The sequence below is a fragment of the Microplitis demolitor genome, chromosome 7, assembly GCF_026212275.2.
Source record: "Microplitis demolitor isolate Queensland-Clemson2020A chromosome 7, iyMicDemo2.1a, whole genome shotgun sequence".
Taxonomy (NCBI): Eukaryota; Metazoa; Arthropoda; class Insecta; order Hymenoptera; family Braconidae; genus Microplitis; species Microplitis demolitor.
The window spans coordinates 10,645,135-10,659,535 of record NC_068551.1 but is presented as its reverse complement, the minus strand read 5'-3'; the positions used below and the strand labels follow the sequence as shown (position 1 = coordinate 10,659,535).

At 30.3% G+C, this 14,401-nt stretch overlaps 2 protein-coding genes across 2 annotated transcripts in view; both read left to right on the top strand.

The window, feature by feature from the left end:
• Positions 1 to 771, top strand: part of LOC128668183 (putative uncharacterized protein DDB_G0282133) — a gene marked incomplete at its 5' end in the record, with an annotated part of 4,374 nt that extends 3,603 nt beyond the window's left edge. The window contains one exon of the mRNA XM_053740501.1: positions 1 to 771. This exon is cut by the window's left edge and continues 1,749 nt beyond it. Within this exon, the coding sequence (XP_053596476.1) occupies positions 1 to 771 (771 nt within the window).
• Positions 772 to 3,653: 2,882 nt separating this feature from the next.
• On the top strand, positions 3,654 to 4,100 carry LOC128668181 (uncharacterized). The gene has a single exon (XM_053740499.1). It carries the CDS (start codon positions 3,654 to 3,656, stop codon positions 4,098 to 4,100), a length of 447 nt encoding a protein of 148 aa, XP_053596474.1.
• Positions 4,101 to 14,401: the final 10,301 nt, after the last annotated feature.

Here is a 14,401-nt window from a genome sequence, read left to right as displayed (position 1 = left end):
AATAATAATAATAATAATAATAATAATAATAATAATAATAATAATAATAATAATAATAATAATAATAATAATAATAATAATAATAATAATAATAATAATAATAATAATAATAATAATAATAATAATAATAATAATAATAATAATAATAATAATAATAATAATAATAATAATAATAATAATAATAATAATAATAATAATAATAATAATAATAATAATAATAATAATAATAATAATAATAATAATAATAATAATAATAATAATAATAATAATAATAATAATAATAATAATAATAATAATAATAATAATAATAATAATAATAATAATAATAATAATAATAATAATAATAATAATAATAATAATAATAATAATAATAATAATAATAATAATAATAATAATAATAATAATAATAATAATAATAATAATAATAATAATAATAATAATAATAATAATAATAATAATAATAATAATAATAATAATAATAATAATAATAATAATAATAATAATAATAATAATAATAATAATAATAATAATAATAATAATAATAATAATAATAATAATAATAATAATAATAATAATAATAATAATAATAATAATAATAATAATAATAATAATAATAATAATAATAATAATAATAATAATAATAATAATAATAATAATAATAATAATAATAATAATAATAATAATAATAATAATAATAATAATAATAATAATAATAATAATAATAATAATAATAATAATAATAATAATAATAATAATAATAGTCGACCATAATAAAGCTGATATTGTGCTTTTCGATAAAACCACTCGTAACGTTTATGTCATCGAGTTCTCAGCACTCGCTAAGTATAACATTACGGTTAAAGAGGAGCACAAACACGAAATATATCAGGATCTCCTGTTTGAAATCGGCAAACTTTACCCAGGCTATCGTGTCAAACTTGTCGTACTCATTGTTGGCGTCTTAGGAGGGATGAAACAAACTTTTGTGTCTGCAGTGCCTAGAATCCCAACTTGTTCTCCGCAAGTTGAGTTTTTGGCATCGCGGATGCAAAAGGCTGTAATTGTCGGATCTCTCCGTCTCCTAAGTCAACGAAACTAACTGTTTCCCAAGGTAACAAACGCATTCGATTCCGTGAGTATATAAGATTTCAAAAGATTCGACGTCCTTGATCATCGTAAGTCTAGATCATCTCGGAATACCCGCAGAAACAGTACATAAGGTTGAACCGAAAATTCCTCCTCGTGGCGTATCCCTAGGAGGAAATAAGGTCAACCCTCTAGTACTGATATAAGACCCCGTGGGCACATAACCCTTTTGGTTTCTCCCTCCAGTATCACCATAAGACCTCACATGCATATTTATATATAGACACAAAAACCTTATGACTGTCACTTTCTCTCTCTCTCTCCAGAATACTTAAGAAAAATAATGTTACAGCCAGTGATATTGTTTCTACACCTGCTCCCAACAGTGGTTATCTTTTTCAAACTCGAAGACGTCTCGCCATAGCAGTGAAGCTTGCTGCTCCAGCTATTGCGATCAAGATAATAAATTCAAAGAAGAAATTTGACGCTCTCAGGTAGTCTATGATCAAACCTAACTTTGCTTCACTTTTCAACGAAGGTATGGACAATTTTAATGATTACTTTTATATCTATGTCAATCAATTACTTTCTAGCAAAACCTTCAAGTTGCTTGATGAAGCTAAAAAACTACTGAAACCGCTTGGGTATAAATACATTTAGATCAAACATGACTCCGTGATGGTCAAAAAGGAGGATGGTACGTTAATCTAAATCATCTCTAGTCAAGCCGATCTGCTACGCTTCAAACAACAACCCAACACCACAGCATAGGTAGAAGTGACATCTTCAAGTCACTGCTGCAAGATTGCATCTCACCAAGTAAATTGCGACAATGGTACAAGTACTCTTAGAGCTTGCTGTCTTAATGCAAACTCTTTGAGTGCGTATATGTATGTTTTATTGCAATTTCTGAATCCAAACTTACTACAACATCTCATCGTCATTACTGAAACTTGGCTGACTGATACAATACCTGATACACTCGTCAAAATACCAAATTACAACATCATTTGTAATGATCGGAACACTCATAGAGGTGGAGTTGCTATATACTTTCATGACTCTTTAAACTTATCTGTCATCCATAAACCTCGGATCATTTGGACTGGTCAACCTGGTGTTCCAGAGTACATCTTATGCAAACTACTTGTAAAGAAAGCAGCTCCAGTTCTGGTTGCGGCCGTCTATCACCCACCTTACGCTCCGTTCACAGCAAATTCTGATTTGGCTTCTACGCTTGCTGGAGCCATGGATGGTTTTAGTCACAAAATTATTCTAGGAGACTTTAATGCTGATCAGCTTCAACAGAGTTTTGACGCTCAATACGTCAAATCATTCATCAGTAACAGCTCACTCAAGTTGGTTGACCATGGGGTTACTCATGTTACGAAGCAATCTGAAACGTGGCTTGACCTGTGTATTGCTGATAGTGAAGATCATATAATAAATTGGGGCAAATCGGACAGGCTTCTTGGAGCAGGGCATTACCTGGTATATATTGAAATGCAGCTGGCTGGACAAATCACAACAAGCAAGAAAATTGTCACTCGACATCTAAACGACTTATCGTCGCCGGCAGCTACGTCAGCACTTTCATGCCAGGACTTCATGCAGATACTATCGTCTGAACATAGGGTGGATTGGTCAGCGTACTCATCTACCAGTAGATTCCTTTCACACGTTGAAAATTTTTCTCCTCGTCGCCAAGTCACCATTGATTTTTCAAGAATGACACCTTGGATAACGCCAGAGCTACATATGTCTGAACGCAAGGTTCGAAAAATATACAAACGCTTCCAACGAAACAGATCTCATCGAGATTTGCTGCTTTATCGGTATGAACGGGATCTGCACATAGCGAAGCTTCGTGATGCCAGGATTTGCCACTATAGAAATGTCGATTCTGTTGAGCTTTGCAAAGCATTTGTCAACGTCTCCAGGCGTGGGGTTTCAGATGAATTGCAACTTACTCCATCTGCTGTCAAGATTGGTGAGCAACCAGAGTTTGTTATTGGTGAGGTTACTTCTGACACAGTAAAACGAGCAATCATGTCCATCATCTGACGTCAAAGATCCTGATGGGAATCTAACTGACTGGATGTACACTGACATAGGTGGCCCTCAAGGCTCTATACTAGGGCCTTTACTCTTTTCACTATTTGTAAATGACATTGGAACGTGCATTCGGTTCTATAGGCGCCTGCTGTACGCAGATGACCTGTAAATATATCTTGCCTGTTACCCACATGAGCTCAAGCACTGTGTGCAGAAGTTGAATTCTGACATAGCAAGCATTAAAAACTGGGGTCAAAAATCGATTACAACTTAACCTAGGAAAGACAAAAGTTATCTTGATGGGCACAAGGTCCTTTATTAACGATATAGATACCTCACTGATTAGCTTGGGCTGTGATGGTATTGATATTCCTATTGTCTCCAGCATCCGTAATCTTGGTGTCATCATCGACTCCAAGTTGACCTTCGAGGATCATGTCAAGCATGTAACCAATAAAGTGAATACATCCCTGTATAAGCTATACAACCTGCGTCACATTACTGATATAGATATGCGCAAAACATTAGTAAACGCACTTATACAGCCGCACATCAACTACTGCTCAGCGGTAATATATGGCCTGAGCTCTGTACTTGATGGTAAGCTTCAACGTCTTGCCAATAAAGGTATTCGCTTTGTGCTGGGCCTGCCCTGGGACGCCCAAATAACGCAGGCCAGAAAAGACCTAAACTGGCTTACTGTCCGCAAAGCTAGAGCTCGGAGTGTGCTGAACATCATCTGGGCGGCGATCCATGAACATACTCCTTCGTACCTTGCTGAACTTATATCTGTATACACATCTGCTCGTGTACTGCGCAATCAAAGTGCTGCAATTACTTTGACGGTTCCAAATCACCGAACGAGCTCATACAAAGCGGCCTTTGCGGTAACAGCACCTTATCTCTGGAACAGCCTGCCTGATGACGTTAAACTTGTACCTGATTTCGCCAGTTTGTAACAGGGTAAACTTAATGAATATAAAATAATAAATAAATTTGAATTTGAATTTCGTTTCCGCCAATGACCGGCCGATGACCTCGTAAGTTACGAGTAGTATTGCGACTAGTCACCGGGTGTCGCATGTATCGCTAAGGCCCGTCCGTTCGTCATTTCCTTAGTCTAAGATAGTGGAAATAGGTTTCCGGAATAGTGAACGGGAGTGAAATGATATAATGGACTGCGGAACGAGAAAGAAGGAGAGAGTTATCCAGACGGCGAGAACACCGGACGAAAATTAAACATCAGGTAAATATATAAGTCCGTTCACGCTTCACGTGGAACGAGGCGATTTAGTAATCAATATTGAACTTGTTAATTAATTATTAGGCCTTTAGGCTGATAATGACAATAGTTAATAATTTAACAAAATATTAATGCGTACTGTTCCTTGACAGATTTTGATAAAATAAACTTACGAGCTGAGAGACGAGAGAGAGTACGGGGAGATTTGTAAGCCGTGAGAAAAGGCTCAAGAAGTAGACGACCGGATACAACCACAACTCATCTTTTGGAGTTTTCTCGAGGTAAAAATTGTAATTAATTAAGGCCTCTGATTTAATTATTAGAGAGACGAATTAGTTATAATTAATTTACATAATATCTTTCTGCTGGTTACGTGAATCAGGTTGGTAGCACAAGGCCCGTCGGCTAGTTCAACCACGCGTCTCGAAATTTCTGTAAAATCTTTGCCGTGTACTCGTCGTTCTGTTATAACTCGAAATTTATTCTATTCGAGGCCTCTCGGATGGAATAAAATAAATTTTTCCGTGTAAATTATTCAATAGTTAAATTCAATTAAATTCAACAAATTTAATAAAAGTATTCAGGCCTGTCGGCCGCTCTAGACAATAATTGTCCGCGGGTAAAATCGTAAATTAAGGCCTTGCGACGCCAATTCACCGGCCGAATGTTCTAGTCAATTTAAGACGTAATTCTAGTCGTAAAATTAGTTATAAAATATTTATAAAATAATGTTAAAATAATTCTAATTAAAATTATAAAGTCAAAAGTAAGACGCTAGAAAATTACGATAAAATTGTCTCGAGTAAAGTTAAGGATGGATTATTTGTCAGTAAATTAAGTTGAGTGTTAAAATACATAATGAAAATAATTACTAGTAAATTGAAAAAATTAAATACATAAATTTTGGAATTAGATATTAAAGGGAAATTTGTCAGTGAAAATTTAATTAATTAATAATTAAAATAAAACCTAAATTAATTAATTAATACATATAATTGAATTAAATAAGACAGTGGAAATTAATAAATGAATTAATTAAATCAGTGGAAAGAAATGAGAATTAAATAGTTGTGAAATTTATATTGAAGCTTTTATTAGTGAAATTTTTGTATTGAAAAGTCAAGTAGATTCAATTAGTGTAAAAGAAAACTGTGTCTGTGATTTAGGTCCGGTGGACATGTTAAGTTTATTTTAAATAATTATACATCCAGGGGATGTTTTTAAATTGAGGTATATTTTAACGTGGGTGTATGGGTGTGGAAATCCGTCCAGGGGACGAGGAGAATTTAGTTTGTCATAAGAATCCGTCCAGGGGACGAGGAAAATTTAGTTTGTCATAAGAAACCGTCCAGAGGACGAGGAAATTTAGTTTGCCATAAGTAACCGTCCAGGGGACGAGGAATTTAGTTTGTCATAAGGAAATTAGTTTGTCATAAGGAATTTAGTTTGTCATAAGGAATTTAGTTTGTCATAAGTAAATTAGTTTGTCATAAGGAAATAAATATTTTCACAGGTAATGAAATAAAGCAAGGTGCTTAAATTAAATAAAAATTGAATTAACATTATTTCAGCCTACTCTACGATTCCTCTTCTCACTCACAAAATATTACGAACGACCCTGAGTAACAAATTAATTTAAATTAATTAAAATAAAATCCTCTAACATCCGGTTCTGGAAGGCCGAGTCCATCTTCCAGTGGCGCCCTAATATTCGACTATAATACTAGGTGCGACCAGACTTGGCAAGATTAGTCTCTCTGCCATAAGTTTCAAATCAAATTTGTTTACTTGGCTCTTTAAATCAGACGACGATGACTTGGTGACTTGAGTTACTGAGTAACCAGTGTTTCCTTAATCACACAGGCTAATCTTACTAATATATTGCTTTTAGAAATTACAAAATATTTTATTATTCATACGTATTAATTCATTTATTCGTAATATTGTAGTACAATCCTTAAAACATGCTATGATGTAAAAAATGTTCTTCTAATTACTAATACTGCAAAGCTACTGCTTTGCTTTTAATATAAATTTTGTTTAAACAATTGAACAATAAACAACCAATCTAATCTAATATAATCTCCTCGATCGTGACACATCCTATACTTTTTACTGCTCAGTGAAAAAAAAGAAGAAGGGAAATAAACTTATACTCAGTTTTGATTCTAAAACAATTCTTGCTCAAGCGTCTTGTACAAATATTTAGCGTCACACTTACTGCTTTATATAGTACTATATTTTGACAAGTGTTGCTGAATTCTGTGCACGAGATATTTGTTCAAGTCTATTACAATTCTAAATCAAAAACGTTCATTAAATTTTTTTTGAGTAATTACATGTATTGTATAGACATATTGTTAATTATTGATTATATGAGTAATTAATCAACTAGTGTATTAATTATTGAAGAAACTAATCAAGGATAAGAATTGGAGTGGTTACTCAAAATATAAAGTATAAAATTGTTATAGAAGAAAGAAATCTTGCATTGATTCGTGTTCATTCCAGTCTTACTACAACCCCTACATTTATACCGAAATAAGTGTTATCTTTTATCAAAACTGATGTAGATATTAACACTGCATTCTCGATCATTTGCGTTAAATTGAACACTAGAACTGTACACGTAAAAGTAAATTAATTCTTTAACAAAATAACTTATAACGTATAACAGAAATAAAAGTTAATACGTATTCTACTGACTTAACTAAGAGTAAAGCCACAGCATACAATGGAATGAGCACCATGTTGCGAAGCGTGTGACGCCAGTCGACAGTAAAATCCTCCAGCCAATAAAGTTAGCTTCTAGCGAAACCAAACGAGAAACACAGACCACAGAGTATACGACATAGAGGGTTATACAATTTTACTTATCTACCCACGTTTCATCACTACACCAAAGTAAAGCTGAATTAATTTTTCTTATTATGTTTATCATTAACTACACGCTATAATCTGTTAATAATTTATTGTAAATCAATGCGTTGAATCTTTGCTGACTACGCTGGCACCCTACGTACAAAATTGGTAGCTTATGTAAGAATTCCATAGTAAGTTCCCACTTCTGTGCTTAGCACGACAGTACACTAAATTTGACGAATGGAATGTTGAATCGATGATTAAGAAAATTGACGAGAATGAGAAAATGCTAACATTTACTAGTCATATGAAATATTTTTGAATTAAAAATTCATAATAACAATAATTAAATCATTTATTTCTTGAATGTATAGTTATAGAAATATACGATGTGAACGTGCTAAGAGTTCAGAGACGACTGATTTTCTATTATATTTATATCAAGGAATTTACTTCCAGAATTTTCTTTAAGGTTTATAATTTTACGTTTAAAACTCTATTTAAAAAATAAAATATAAATATCATGTTCTTGCACATGTGGCCAACCTTTTCGGAGAATAGCAAAAGTTTACTAAGTTGAAATTCTAACAGTTTATTCTCATCTAAAAATGAAATATAATTTTTCTAAGTCCCATTTCAAATTCATTATGCCTTCAATAATAAATGAAGCTAAAATTATTTCTAAATCCCCATTTTTAACGGATATTATCCTCATATAATGATATTCACGTTGAAGGCAAAATGAGACTTAATCAATTAGTTAAGCTGTTGAGGCTAAGTTGAGACTTATCCAACAAAAACTGCCGAATGAGACCTAAATGAGTTCAAAATCCACTGTTGAGGCCAAAATCCGGAATTATTTTTCGACTCGGGATGTTGGTCAGTTCACTAACGAACCATTATGCCGCTAGAAATGTGTAGAATTAGTAGAAAGAATACGTGTACTCAAAATTTAATTTAAAATTATTTTTTAGATGTTTAACTATGAACTATTAACGATAAATATTATCTACTTTTGAGATGACTTTTTCAAGCCTGTATGTTCAACATATTTTACTTAGATATACAGAAACTCTCTCATGTTGATAATATTAAATTCATGATTTTATTTGAAGGACTTCAATCTCAAAAGCATCATTCGTAAGAGTTGTATTTTTAAGCTGATCAAGCTGGAGAATATCTTCTTTGTTATGTCAAGAGGAATAGTATATTTGTGGCGAGGGATGAAACAAAACAACTTTCAACCCATTACATCGCTTGATCTGAAATTGGCTTACTCCGACTAGCTAAAAAGATATTGAATCTATACAAGTTTTGATATAGGTCATACAAAAAATATTAAAATTAAGTTAAAAATAATGATTTTCTCTATTTTTTTATTGGCACTATCTCACAGAAATAGTAACCTATAAGACTCAGTTTTGTGGTAATTCATAGATTTGAAGACCAAGATTTGATAGGATTTTAAACCAATCAATCGTGTACTTTTATTTGAAGAAAATTGAAAAAACACCTATACTTGAATTCTCTACCTAGAAAACATTTTATAAAAATTCGTAAAATTTTGTAAAATTTTATAAAATTTTAAAAAATCATTTTTTTCCGAGATGAGTCACCCATCTAATTAGTGTGACACGTCGATGCTGCTCAACTTCTGTGATTGATGAATTGTAGTCTGTTCCACTCGTCTATTGGTCACTTGCAGATATGAAAAATTAAAAAATGTATTTAAGATTACACATCAATTCTTATCAGCCATATTTCATAGCAGTTATTTATAATAATATAATTTAACTTTATAATAATTTCCACATTATTGCAAATATAACTAATTTCTCAAATACGATCAAGTTAAATTATATATAACTTCATTTATAATTATATATAAAAAAAAGGATTTGAATAATTTAACTATCGATTGTTTAATGAACATAAAATTAAAAATTGATGAAATTTATTTATTTTTGATGGTTCATATTTCTGAATTAATTGCGAAACCTTTGAACTTTTACTTGAGAAGTTTTCTATAATTTTATGAAATCGTATGAAAGTTTATAAAATTTTACAAAATTTCATACAATTATATAAAATTTCATTTAATTATTACGTCCCTTACTAAGATCTTACTATATAAAATTTTATGAAATTTAATAAAATTCCATGGGGGTCATTCTCAGTTAAGACGTAAATTCGACGTCCACGGTGAAAAATCATCTTTTTTAAAAAAATTTATTAAAAAAAATGAAATTATCTCTTAAAACTCGTGCTCATGTAAGTGGTCACTCAAATTAATTTCTTAATTTTATTTCATTTAGTCACAATTTTATCTCAAAGTCAGAAAACTCCTCTCCCCTGGCTTGTCCCCGGGCTGATTCTGTTTATGTATTAGTAATTTAAAGTGCTTAGGAATCAAATAGATTATTTAAATTATATATTTCAACAAAATAAATTAAATAAATTCTCGTAATCACGCAATTAAAATTGCATGATATTTTTTTTATCTTAAAACAAATTACGTTTAACTTTGTCCCCCACATTTAGCGTCTCATCCCCTGGCATCCCTGATTAGAAACTCCCATTGAATCCGATTGAATCTGATTAAAACTCAATCAGAATTCTATCAGTTTCAATCGGAAACGAATTTTCAATCAGAAATGTACGGGAGCGTTTGAGGCCTCCGATTGAATTTCAATTAGATTCCATCGGAAAAAAAAATTTTTTATTTTCTGATTGAATTTGATTGAAATACTTCAATCATATTCAATCAGAAAGTAATAATTTTAATTTTCGATTATTTTCCGATTGAATCTGATTAAATCCGATTGAAATATCTCAATCAGTTTCAATCATATTCAATCGGAAAATAATAATTTTTTTAAAATTATTTTTCGATTGAAACCGATTAAAACTGATTGGAAAAAATTCAATCAGATTCAATCGGAAAATGATAATTTATTTCCTGATTTTATCCCGATTGATCAATTTTTTATTTCTCCGTGTATAATGTTCTAATTGATTTTAAACTATCTTCCTGATGAGCTAGATATATGGCTAAAGTCCTTAGTAAAAATGAAACGAGGCACTGGCTAGCGTCTCACTAGCGTCGCTAGAATCAATGCTAACGGTAGATGATAAACGAGGCGGCCCTCGTTTATTTTTAATAGGGGTGTGCGTATTATCTATGAGATACGAGTAGTTTAACATTAGACAGTATAAAAATTGTAAGCTTAATATAGTACAAATCCTTTTTACTGCAGAATGTTTTACTGATTGTATCTTATAAACAGTGCACTTTAGCATATTACCCTGTTTAGAAAATCTCATAGATTCTCATACATTCCCATAGAGATTTAATGAGAATGAATGAGTTCTATGAGAAGTACTATATGGTTAAGTGTAGGGCCTTATACATACAGCTATAAGAATCTCTCGGATTTTTTTAGCAGGGAAGTATAATAAACAATTCCTCCGTAAAGAACGAAATTTTCTAAAAGATGAGTGCTATGCATCTTTTTCGTACGATGAGCCGTTTTTTTTTTCACTATTAACAAAATTATATGAAACAAGTGAAAAATAGACTTTCGGGGCAGATAGAATCGACATAGATCAAGTTATAGCAATTTGTTTTATAGATTTTCAAATTCAACAAATTCTCTGCAAATTAAAATTGGTTTCATAACGTTAGCTTAAAATCTGGCTAAGTTATAGCAATTAAAAAAAAATGTTATTCAATTAACATACTTTATAAATGGAAAAATTTGATACTCGAGAAAAAGTACTTTAAATTAAATTTAAGAGCTAAAATTTTCAGGGAATTTTTTTCTCAACATAAACAACAAAATTTTCTTGTGTCGGCTAGAAAAAAAAAAATTTCGTTTCAAACGAAGCGAATTCAATTAGAAAATAATAATTCATTTATCGAATATTTTCTGATTAAATTCGACAGACAATTTTCAATCAGTTTCAATCGGATTCAATCGGAAAATAACAATTCAGATAGTATTGATAATTATTAAAATTTGGGCAGATATGAATTTCATATATCATTAATTCAGCAATTTTTGAAATATCCGAGTGTAGAATTTTATCTGTCTTTCCAATTCAATCAATTATATAAAAAGTTAAAACAAGCATTTTTCAGGATTATATAAAAACTGTTTTTAAAAAACTGTATTGATTGAAGTTAAAACTATCACGAAAATAAAAGGAAACATCAATAAAAAGTTATATATATATTAAGTTGGTTAAAAAAAAAAATTTTTTTTTTTTGTATCCAAAAATTAAAAGTATACCTAAAAATAAAAATTTCGGTACCAATACAAGCTCTTAATAATAATACTACGGTTTGCGTCAATCAATTTTTCTATTTTCTATTTAAATAACACGGGAAAAAAACTTTTTATTTTTTAGAATTTTCTGACTTACAAGCCAATCAACGAATTATTATGCACGATGGATATTTTTGTAGGATATTGAATGCTCTACAACAAAAGTCTCATCATTTTTTGATAAATCTAACTATTCAAAAGTTATTTGAGCTTAAAGTCAAATTTATAGAAAATTTTGAGATCTTTTTACTTTTCCGGCGAAACTATCAGTTTTATCAGATAAAATCTCATAGAAACTTTTTTGTAGGTAATTTCATTTCTCAAAAATTAATATGAATAAAGTTTTTCAAAATTTCGCTTTATTTTCTAGTTATTTTCATTTCAATGTCAAGCTCTTAAAAAAATAGTTTTCTGATTGATTTTTTATAAATTCTAAAATATATTTTTTGTATTTTAACTTATATTTTTTAAATAAATTTTTTTCTATGGGGTGTTTATCGCAAGGATTTTCGTATGCTCCAACTAATAGAAAAAAAAATTGCATGAACCAAGAGAAAAATGTCTTAGAAGAAAAGATATATGTAGAGGAGAGGAAATTCACCAGTCCTAGGCAATAGCGGTGGGAGTAGTTTGGTGCTCGCCACTAGATAGCTCCTACCACTTGTGAAGTGTCCCTGGTAAGAAACGTAGTTCAGACGTATTATATTCCAGACTTGAAAGCAATTCTGACACGAGCACTCCTCTGTTCTTTGACAGAGTGACAAGTGCCATTTTTGGTGGTAATATAGCATATCCTATATTACTACATGGCACGAAATCTAATTGTTAATATAGATTCAACGTAGATTTTAATATATTTGATTTTTCGATTGACTTTTAATCAGTTTCAATCGGATTCAATCGGAAACTTCCGAATGATTCCGATTAAAACTGATTAAAAGTTAATCGGAATCATTCGGAAGTTTCCGATTGAATCCGATTGAAACTGATTGAAACTGATTGAATGTCAATCAGAAATTTCCGATTAAATCTGATAGGACGTTTTCAATCAGTTTCAATCGGAGTTTTTAATCAGGGATGTTCATTTTCCTGTAAAATCGGCAATTGTTTACCGACTTGCGGGAACTGAAGACCTTGAACGAACTTCGTTGAATTTATACTTTGTAGTCAGCGCCACTCGAACTAAGTGCGCAATCATTTAGTTATTTATTTCATTACTGACACTTTGTGGATACAGTTGAGAACGAGTGAATGGAGTCCCTCCCCTGGTAAGTTTTATTTAAAAAATATTTATCTAAAAATTTTAATTCATCTGTATATTTACTTCTTGTTGTGTATAGATTCTAAGTTTTCTTGGTTAATCGCGTACAATAAATACATTTGTCATTACTTCTGTTTTTGGTACTAAAAAGTATCTCCCCTGTTTCATAAAGGCCAGGGGAAAGACACGATATTCAGGGAAGGTATGAAAACTTCAAACTAGAATTTTTTTTACGGTTTTTTTATCGATTAAAGGTTGCATATTGTTATTTAATTTAACGTATAAATATATTCACAATATAGTTCATTGAAAAAACTCGATTATTATGTTTTTTTCACAGAAAATTTAAAGACTAATTATTATTAACTAATAATTAACGATGGAAATTAAAATTATAAAATGACTGAATAAAGTTAATAATTACATGAAAAGTTGTTTTCTTTCATAAAATAACATTAAAATCCTTTCCCTGTTCTCCAAGTATCCTACTCTGTTTATCAAGTCGCCTTGTAGACACGTTTAGAATGATTATTTTGATCGAAACATTATAAATAATGTTTTATCAATAAGCGATTTACGTTTTAACTAAGAATGACCCTTGAAACTCTATAAAATTATATGAAATTCTATAAAATTATATGAAATTCTATAAAATTATATAAAATTCTATGAAATTTCACTGTACAGCCTTACAAAATTGCATAAAATTTTATAAAATTGTGAAAAACTTCATAAAACTTAATTATATCTTATACAATCTTATAAAATTACGTTTATCTATTACGTTCCTTACTCAGATCTCACTTAATAAAATGCTATTCAATTTTATCGAATTTTATAAGATTTTATAAAATTCTGTTAAATTTTACAAAATTCTATAAAATTGTATGAATTTCTATAAAATTTTATATAATTTTATAAAAACATTTTTCTTGGGTATTTGTAATATCTTTCAAACAAATAGACCAAACCATATGATTAACATCTTTATAGTAGTTTCATAATTTTATCAGATTCAAGTTGTTACAAATTTTTGTAGTCATAATCGATAGATATTAACTACCTATCCCTGTTCGTTTATTAGTGTCATCTCAAAGAAACGTATTTAATAATCCTTTAAGATCACCCCAAAAAATAACCATGCTGCAAAAAACTGAGACGTGATAATCTGATTGAAATCAATAATTTCTTTTTGTATGAAAGTTTTCACTTTAAAAAACAAGGAGTAAAAAAAATCCATACGATGTGATAAAGGTGGCATCGGACCAGCGTTCTTTTACTACTATTATAACTAGCGTGATTGTTTTTTCTATTTCTTATATCTATCTATGACTAGGACTATTACTTAAATTCATTTCTTATTACTATGATTTAATTACTAGAGTGATTATTACTACTTATTACTATTTCTGATATATTATTATTTCTATGACTAATTGTTTATGATTACGTTTTGTTTACTTATGACTAAAACTGAAAATTATGGTGCTTATCTAATTAATATTGTACTTAAAAACTATACTAGATTAATTATGTTACTACATGCTATCGTGATTCACTTATAAC

Bases quoted from the DNA above. Each gene is read 5' to 3' on its own strand.
- LOC128668181 (XM_053740499.1), top strand. From the start codon at position 3,654: ATGCGCAAAACATTAGTAAACGCACTTATACAGCCGCACATCAACTAC.